The 9,873-nt window shown below is 40.8% G+C and overlaps 1 protein-coding gene across 3 annotated transcripts in view; it reads right to left on the bottom strand.

Moving 5' to 3' along the window:
* NBAS (NBAS subunit of NRZ tethering complex) overlaps positions 1 to 9,873 on the bottom strand; it is a 461,389-nt gene that overhangs the window by 25,352 nt on the left and 426,164 nt on the right. For all 3 annotated transcript variants that reach the window (XM_023728239.1, XM_023728240.1, XM_023728241.1), the window contains one exon: positions 7,263 to 7,407. In XM_023728239.1, coding sequence (XP_023584007.1) covers positions 7,263 to 7,407 — 145 coding nt within the window. The remainder of the gene's footprint in view (positions 1 to 7,262; positions 7,408 to 9,873) is intronic.

Here is a 9,873-nt window from a genome sequence, read left to right as displayed (position 1 = left end):
GGCCCCTGGACTCTCTATCAGCCCAGAACTAAAAATTTCCGAGGCCAACTCTTCAGTCAGGGATTGGACTGGACTGTGGGACATAAAGTGATACTCGTGAAGAGTGTGCCTCTTAGTCAAGTAGATACAAGAGACCAAAGGGGCAGCTTCTGTCCAGAGGTGAGATGGGAAGGCAGAGAGGGTTAGGAGCTGGCTGACTGGTCACGGAGAATCAGGGGCAGAAAAGAGGAGTGTGCTGTCGCAGAATGGGTCTCATAACAATGTATGTATAAAAATTTTGTATGGGAGACTAACTTGAAATGTAAACTTCATTTAATTACAACAATTTAAAAAAAAGGAAAAAGAAAACAAAAAACAACAACAACAAAAAGGCTCTGCTTAAAAAGGCCCTGAAAAATCCTACCTCCTTTCCAAAGGCTTTTTTTTTGGTCCCAGGTAGATTTTCTATGTTCCAACTGGGTAAATACTTTCTTACATATATGTCATACTACTGTAATTAATTCATTTGTCTATCTGCCTCACTTAAGGACATGAATATTTTTCCTTCTCTGTTTTCCAAACTTGCTTGGTATATACAATCCCTAAAAATAACTGGATACAACAGTCATTCAAATCGCTTGTTGAATGATTTCCACTTAAACTCTCCAGTGTATATGTGCTTGATGAATAAATCTTAATTCTCCAGTACATAAAGATTTAAAGATTCCCCTTCATCTCTCACATTTACTTATTCAATAAGTTATCAGTAATTGGTAAATAATTATTTCTCAGTAATTTATGATGTTTAGACTAGGTATAACAGTTGGCTGATCTCAGCTTTAATGAAAGCATTTATCAAATAACGTACACACCCCTATGAACAGGTATAAGGGACAGACAGCACACAGCCAGGCAAGGACATTCAGGAATGAAGGAATTCATTTCATGTGAACTACTGAGTAATTTTTATCTCTTATCCAATGGTTATTGGCTAAACACTTACTCTATATTTAAATACTGAACACTATACTCAATTTTTTTTTTTTAATTTTGTTTTTTCCTTCTTTACGTGAAGAAAGGTTTTAGAACATTTACAAAGGGATTTTGGGAACTGCAAGAAAGGTTAAAGTGGCAAGAGAACCACAAAATATCTCATATGACACAGTCACAGCTCAAACCTCTCAGACCGTGAGGACATACAACAACTACAGAAGAGAATCCTTGAATGAAGAGGATCGGGGGGCCTGGGCTCAGAGCCAGGCCACACCCTGGGCATTCATTCTCCCTCTGGACTGTGATTTATAGTAACGCATAGGAGCATGGTTCCTGTGGCTGATGGTTGTCCGAGAAGCAGGACTGGCCTGCCAATGGTCGTTCCATCCTCTTGCAACGTTCCTGCTAGCCCCAGAGAATCTAGCACCAAAGGTACTGCAGGACCGCAGTGGGATCATCAGTCACAAGGTGTGCAGGGATTGGTGACACAGGGCCCAACAGGCTTGTTGCTCATGTTGGTCATGGCTCAGGGCAGCCTGCCGTCCTCACTGTCCAGGAGGCCCCAAACACGTTGCTCTCACACTCCAGTAGGCCCAGACATCCAGCAGCAACTGGTACTCCTGGTTCTGCAGCTCCAAGTCATCTGGGACTCCACACTGGTGATCACGCACTGTTCCTGGTATAGTTGGTAGCTGTAGTGGGCCTCTGTCTTGGTTAGCCTGTTTCCCAAAGTCTCTCAGGTTTTTCTAGGTCTGCAGCTAGATCTCCAGGGCATTGACTGTGCATCTCAGCTTAATGATCTCTGCCTGGCAGAAATGAAGCTGCTCTCAGTTGAACACTCCAAAACCTGCTGCCATCGAGTTGATTTCAACTCACAGCGACCCTACAGGACACAGCAGAACTTCCCTATAGGGTTTCCAAGGCTGTGATCTTTAAGAAAGCAGACTGCCACATCTTTCTCCCACAGAGCGGGTAGTAGGCTCAAACTTCCAACCTTTCCGTTAGCAGCCAAGCATTTTAACCACTGTGCCACCAGGGCTCCTTCAGCTGGATACTACCTGCTTGTAGTTCTGTTTTAATACATACTATCTCATATAGTTTTCTCCTCAAATTCTTTGAGATAGGTGTTATTATCATTCCCACTAATCAGGTGAGGAAAGTAGAGGGTAGAAAGGTTAAAAAAAACTTGAATGTTGTCCAATTCTAAAAATCAAGCTCCTGACACTATCAAAGTGCCTCAACCACGAAGGAGAACAATCACACTGAAATTTAGAAGCTGGGGGGTGAGCTAGGCTCACTCATTAGCTGGCTGACCTACTCCCACACAACAGTCCCACAGCATCCGTGACTCAAATTCATGCTGTGTCTCAGTGAAATCAGAGACCTTCAGGGTCAGTCACAAATAGCTGAAACTTGGAATTTTAAATCTGTAAATGCCAAGAACCTGTTTTATGCCAATTTATTATTCTACATATCCCCCACTCCTAAGGATCCTTCATATATTGCAATGAATACAAGCTGAGAAGAAGAAAATAAAACTTACAAAATTGTGGGGCACATGAACTGTGTGAAATGGTGATTTTATCCTGCTGGTGATATCGGCCCTAAGCAAAACCATCACTGCCATAAGTAAACAAGTACCACAAGCAATAACAAATAATCACAAAAGGCTTTCTAAAGAGTCATGAAAAACAGAAAAATCTATAAATGCAGGAGCTTAGTAGGATGAAGAAGGTGAGTCCATTCAACTACCCTGTCATACACAACTAGGCATACCCATTTCATAAACCTTGGAGTATCCCAACCAAAGATATTGGATTAAAAATAAAACAATGAACCATGGTTAATTTTACCACCATGGTGATATGAAATATTATGAAACTCTGAAGTCAAACTGTGTAACTGTCAAACGTGGTAAAATAAACTTAGTAGGCCATTTCCACTGCCAGAAGAACAAACAAATCTGTCTTGGAAGACGTATAGTCAGAACGCTCCTTAGAAGTGAGGATGGCAAGACTTTGTCTCATATACTTTGGACATGTTATGAGGAGGGACTAGTCCCTGGAGACGGACACCATGCTTGGTAAGGTAGAGGGTCAGCAAAAAAAGGAAGACCCTCAACAAGATGCCTGACACAGTGGCTGCAACAACAGGCTCAAGCATAACAATTGTGAGGATGGAGCAGGACTGGGTAGTGCTTCATTTTGTTGTACACAGGGTCACTATGAGTTGGAACCAACCAGACAACATCTAACAACAAGTCATTTCCACTTTTTCATAATAACATTCCTTCCTTTGTAACACTTTTAATTCATATTTGAGCATATCTGGTGATCAATAAAAATAGCGCACAGCATTTTCAAAGTTTCTTATATCATGGTATCTTAATTTAAAAAAAATCTATAAATGTATGTAATTAAAAGACAGAAACTGAGGCAGCATAAGGAAAATCACTGTGGGAGCAGACCTCCTTGATAATATCATCTTTTACTTCCTCAAACTGGAATAGAGAAGTGGTAATGGCCCACTTCAAAATGGGATTAAATCTAGTTATCTTTCCCTTCATCTGGAGAGAATTACTGACTTATAAAAGACAGTGAATTATGCGCTACAGGCGAAACAGTAAACAGCCTCAGCCCATTCTCCTTACAAGCCTGGAGAGTTTGTGGAACAGACAGAACTAGAGGAGATCTCTGAGATCATCCAAATCTAACCCCCTTATTTTAGAGACTGGAAAACAGAGGTCCAGTGCATTTGGTGATTTGCTCATGGTCACAGAGCACTTTGAGGTACAGTCAGGATGAGAAATAGTGTAACTTCATGCGTCACCAGGTTTCCTTCCGGTGTACTATGTATGGTGTCTGTGAGGAGTGCTATAATAGATGTGTCTTAAGATATGGTGATATCTATTCTGATTTCCTAAAGACTCTTAGGAATTACAGACCAGATGATTCTGAGATCACCTCAACTTGACTGCAGAAGCATATTAGCATGTTTTGGGAGCTGAATCATCACACGTATTTAACTTCTCATTTAACCACCAATCCTTATTTTTTAATAAGAAACAGAAAGCAAAACTTGTTACATAGTAATCAATAAAAAGGAGAAGAACATGCTTTTCCTTTTAGGTCCTAAAAAATTTCCATAGTCTTTAAAGGTAATGCTGTCAGGGGATACTATTGCTATGGACATTCAGATATCTATTATCTATTCTCAGGTGGCTAAAAGATAACATGCATAACTATTACTGAACCTTGATTACCTGGCAATGGTATGATGTCAGGGTCAAGGATGCAGTAGCTATCTTGTCTGCTGGCTTACATTCCTTGCCTTAGAAGTAATTACAGTAAAACCAAACCAATGAGGATATTTTAAAGAAAACTTCTCCAGGCAATGATAAGGAGCCCCTGGGTGGTGCAAATGGTTAAGCACTCGACTACTAGCCAAAAGGTTGGAGGTTTCAACCCACCCAAAAACACCTCGGAAGACAGGCCTGGTGATCTACTTCCAAAAGGTCACAGCCATGAGAAACCTACGGAGCAGTTCTACTCTGCACACGTGGGGTTGCCATGAGTGAAAAACAGCAACAGCAAATTGTAAGAGCTTCTAACAACCTTATGCCTAAAACACTGATAAAGTAGATTATAGATTCTACAGACCATTCTTGAAAGCAGTATTATGGAAAAGGGAAAGCTGGACAATAAAACTTACAAAAGAGCATAAGACAGGCATTCAGTATTCATACATTCGAAATTCACTATAGTAAGAAATGTCTCATCTGAAAGTATTTATTTTTCAAACATTCAAGTGCAGAGAATTGGTTTGAGGGTCAGATCCACCATTTACTGCCTGAGTGATCTGGAGCAAGACCCTTGCCCTCTGAACCTCTATTTCACCAGCTATCAAATGGAGATTATGGAACCTAGTTACAAGGTGGTGGTGAAGGTTAAATGAGACAACGTGTGCAAGAGTGCTAGCAAACGTCAGTTATTACCAATACCACCGGCTTGTTATATAATAACACTAGATCCCAAATAATGTTTTCCTAACCCAGATTCAACAGAACTAACAGCAGGACACTTCTGGTGTTTCGTCCTGGTGTAACAATGCTTGATCTTAGTTGATATTTAAGGCAAAAGTGAGACTCGTATAATTTACCGACTTAGTGAACTACTGCTGCTATAATAGAAATATCACAAGTGGATGGCTTTAACAAACAGAAATTTATTTTCTTACAGTTTAAGAGACTAGAAGTCTGAATTCAGGGTACTGGCTCTCAGGCAAGGATTTTTCTTCCATCAGTTCTGGGGAAAGGTCTTTTCAGCTTCTGCTCCTTGGTTCCTTGGCGATCTTCATGTGCTGTGTTTCTTCCCCTCCCTTTGTGCTTCCTTCTCTGTGCCTAATCTGCTCTTTTTACATCTCAAAGAAAGGTGACTGGTTTAAAACCACCCTATACTGATAATATCTCATTAACATAACAAAGTCTTATTCCCAAATAGGATTATATCCACAAGATAGAATTTACAATGCATATTTTTGAGGGACACAATTCAACCCATAACACTTACCTTGAGGGGGTAATAAACTGTGTTGAGTCTCTACTCTAAGCAGTGTGTTGATGCACCAAGGGTGGAAGAGAGATGATATAGTCATGGTCTGATACAGCCTGAAACAGTCACCTTTCTAGGTACTCACAATCTAGTAAAGCATATCGACAGATATGGGTAGCTGATACAAGGCAGACCATGGTACACAGGTCAAATAACTACCATTGGAATAAAAGGGGGTTCTCTTTGGTGTTAGTACTTGTCTTAGTTATCTAGTGCTGCTATAACAGAAATACCACAAGTGGATGGTTTTAATAAAGAGGAATTTATTCTCTCACAGTCTAGTAGGCTAGAAGTCCAAATTCAGGGCACCAGCTCCAGGGGAAGACTTTCTTTCTCTGTCAGTTCTGGAAGAAGGTCCTTGTCATCAATCTTCCCATGGTCTAGGAGCTTCCCTGTGCGGGAACCTCAGGTCCAAAGCACGTGCTCTGCTCCCGGTGTTGCTTTCTTGGTGGTATGAGGTTCCCCTGTCTCTCTGCTCACTTCTCTCTTTTATATCTCAAAAGAGATTGGCTTAAGAGATAATATAATCTTGTAGATTGAGTCTCATCAACGTAACTGCTGCTAGTCCCACCTCATTACATCGTAGAGATAGGATTTACAACACATAGGAAAATCACATCACAAAATGGAGGACAACCACACAGTACTGGGAATCACGGCCAAACCAAGTTGACACATATTTTGGGGGGACACAATTCAATCCATGACAGTACTTTAAATATTTTATATAAAAATTTTGTCAATCTGGTGGCTGGGAGACTTTTTTAACTGGATGAAATATTTTAAAATTCAATCAAAAAACACTTAGCCAGTCCCACATTCAGAAAACAAATCATTAAACATGCATTTGTAATGAGACTATTTTCCTTGAGTGATTACAATTAGGATTCAAAGAATCATATTTACAATTTTATTTTCAAGTTTATCTCATATGTAGTAGAAACTCAAAATCAATTAACCAATTCAGTGCATTATGCAAATGCTTAAATTTAAGACACATAAACTGCTCAAACAATATGCTGATGAGGTAGAATCCACAGCAGGGGGCTGTAATTAATATGTGCTATTTTAAAATGTATGAAATTACATATGTTATATATACATATATATTATACAGAAATAAAAATATATATCAAACAATTATCTCTGTGATCATCAAAGTATGGGATCAAATAGAGAACAAAGGTCAAAATGGAGGTAGCTGAATTTTTACCATGCTTTTGTAGAGAGTAAATACTGGGGTTATGCAATCTCATTATAAAGGTGACCAAAAAAGTATGTAAAAATCAGTAATTAGTTACCTGCTGAGAGGAGTGCTAACGCTTACTACTGTTAAACCACCTGGCATGGTTCAGAGAGAGATAATACATGAGCTACCATGATCCTTTGGGACATAAACTTGAGTTAGACATGAACGGGCATCCCGAAGGAATTGAAAACTGAGTTATATTCTGTGACTTGTGAAAGAAATATTGCTTCAGAGGTATAACAAAAAGAAAAACATTTCAAAACATCCTTTCAGCATTGCTTTTCTTCATTTGATCTGTTACAAATTATAGGCATTTACCAGTAGTGACTTAAGCTAATTGTTTCTCAAGTTCAGTCTGATATTGCTTACAGTAAAGAGCTGTGATATGAAAAGGAATACTCCCAGTAAAGCCACTGGAAATGTCCACTCACCTGTGCAGGAAGCATCTGTGTGGTGTTATATAAAGACCGACAGATTTTCAGAACTTCATTTCCCAGTCTTTCCTTGTTCTCCACTGTACATCTGGTTAACATCACGGTAGCTAGTCTCACCCATAAGTTTTTGCTCAGACTGGTTCTAATGGAGAAAAATGCAAGGCATTGGAAGTGATTAAAGCTATCACAATTGTGGTAAGAAATTTAAAAAAGAAAGAAATCTCACTTTTTAAGTAAAACGCTTATGACAAATTGCAATCAGAATCTAGCTGGTATATTCCTTCAGGTCTATCTTGCAGAAAAGATAACATCCTAAGGAGAAAAAGTAGCCTACTATGTATCAACAAATATCTCAGTATCATGGAAATAGCTGGTGGAAGATCAAAGACACAGGCTTTGAAGCTAGAGACTTGGGCTCAAATATAGTTTCCTTGATTTACTACTTCGGTGATTCAGGTAAGTTATCTAAACGTGCTCAGCTTAGCTGTATGCTTCTGGAGAAGACACCCACCCTTCCTAGGCCTCAGTTTTCTCATTTGTGAAAAGGAGATATAATGTTTTCCTTGCAGTGTTGCTTTATTTAATGAATGATGTAAATAACTGTGAAGTATTATTATTAATAGCAGGCACACCTTACCATTTAACTACATAAATATTGTCTCATGTTGATCTTATCATCATTATTAAAATAATGGGGCCAGGGCGGGACTAAATTACAGAAAGGGTAGTGGATGTCAGAGGTCAGTCTGGGACACTGCACAGAGAAAGTACAAGCAATACAAGCAATATGGAAATCACACTTCCTGCTTCATATTGTTTTCCCATTTCTGAAACATAAAAGTATAGAATATCTTTTCTTTCCCTTCTCCGACTGCCACTACCCCATGTCTCATTAAAACATCACCATTTGCATTTCAATAGACAAGTCAAAGATAAATTCATTCCATGGTCCCATGAGCAGAATAATAATTTTATTTACAATGATTTTTTAAAAATTTTACTATTTAGGTACTGGCAAAATGGCGCTCTAGGCAGAAGCACCATGCCTTCCCTCCACAGCAAAGATCTGAAAAACAGAGAATACAACAATCCTGAAACCCTAAAACATAAAATGAAGAGATAAACAACTCACCCAAGCACCAAATGGAGTGAGAAAACTGACAGAGAATGGAGAGCGAGGAGAGATTCATGCAGAGGTCCCCTACCAGCTAACGCAGCGCGGATCTACCATCTTGGACTCCTATCGGAGACCAGCAAACGGGGGTACGAGAAAGCAGCCTCACGGAGCGTCCAGCGGGAGACAAAACAACCGGTAATTTGCGGTGTGCGCTTTCCCACCCCCCACCCCTCTTCATCCTGGCTCGGCCTCCTCTGCTTCCCGGAGCCACGGTCTCCTGACCGGGAAGCGCTGGCTGCTTGGATTCCACACATCCAAGCAGGCGGCTCTCTGGGTGCCATTTGTTAGCTGCTAGTGTTGCTTTTTTTTTCCTGCTTCTTTTGATTTCTCACTTGCCTTTCGCCACCTCCCCCTCCTTTCACTCGAGTGCCTGGCTCCGTGTGCCATCTTTGCTTCTTCCTGAGGGGATCCAGAGCGCTGGCAATTTGTGATATACGCTTTCTCACTCTCTACCCTTCTTCACCCACACTCGGCCTCCTCTGCTTCCTGCGGACACAGTCTCTTGTCCAGAAACACCAGCCCGCAGTAGCTGGCTCTCTGAGTGCCATTTGTTGGCTACTGGTGTTGCATTTTTTTTTTTCCCTGCTTCTTTGGATTTCTTGCTTCCCTATCGCCATCTCCCCCTCCTTTCGCTCGAGTGCCTGGCTCCGTGCACCATCTTTGCTTTTTCCTGAGGGGCTGTGGAGCTCCATTCGAGTGTGGAGCTGCTTCCCAGTCTGGGCTACAGCACTGGTGGGATCCCAGGGCTTTGGTTTATTTGTTCGTTTTGAATTGCTTGTTTGTTTTCTTTTCCTTTTCTTGAGTTGGGAGCCCTTTCAGGCCAGGCGGAGCTGCATGGCAAGGAACTCCTCTTCAGCTTCCACAGATGTGCAGAGGGATCCCTGAGAGCATTTCTTTTTTCGTTGTTTTTTTTTTCTTTTTTTCTGTTTTTTACGGGGGGCCTTTCTTGTTCTTTTTTAAATTTGTTTTGTTTTCTTTTCCCTCTTCATCCCTTTTTCTCTTTCTTCATTGCTCAGTTTCTCGTCTCTCTATATCTTCCTTCTCTTTCTGATCCCTGAATATCAGGAATTGTATACCTCTACGCCTTCTAGCCAGGCTGTACTGCGACACCTGAGAGCGACTTCCCCAGTCCTCATAGCTGCACTGGTGGGATCCCTGGGAACTTTAAGGTTCTTTAACCTTTCTGATTTTTACTTATTCATTCTTTTCTTTTCTTCCTCTTCCCCTTTCTGTTTTTCTCCATTTCATAGTCTCTCATCTTTCCATTCCAACGGCAAGCTACCCTAGCATTCTTTTTTGTTTGTTTGTATGTTTTTTGGCTCCCGTTCCTCTCTCCTCTCTCCCATATCCACCTTAGCTCCACACATAACAATCTCCCCGCTGCATCCTGCCTACCTGCACCGTGCGCTGGACATCACACCACCAAGCAGT

Source organism: Trichechus manatus, unplaced genomic scaffold (assembly GCF_000243295.1).
Source record: "Trichechus manatus latirostris isolate Lorelei unplaced genomic scaffold, TriManLat1.0 scaffold00023, whole genome shotgun sequence".
Classification (NCBI taxonomy): Eukaryota; Metazoa; Chordata; class Mammalia; order Sirenia; family Trichechidae; genus Trichechus; species Trichechus manatus.
Note: the sequence above shows the minus strand (reverse complement) of the source record. Positions and strands in the feature narration are given on the sequence as shown.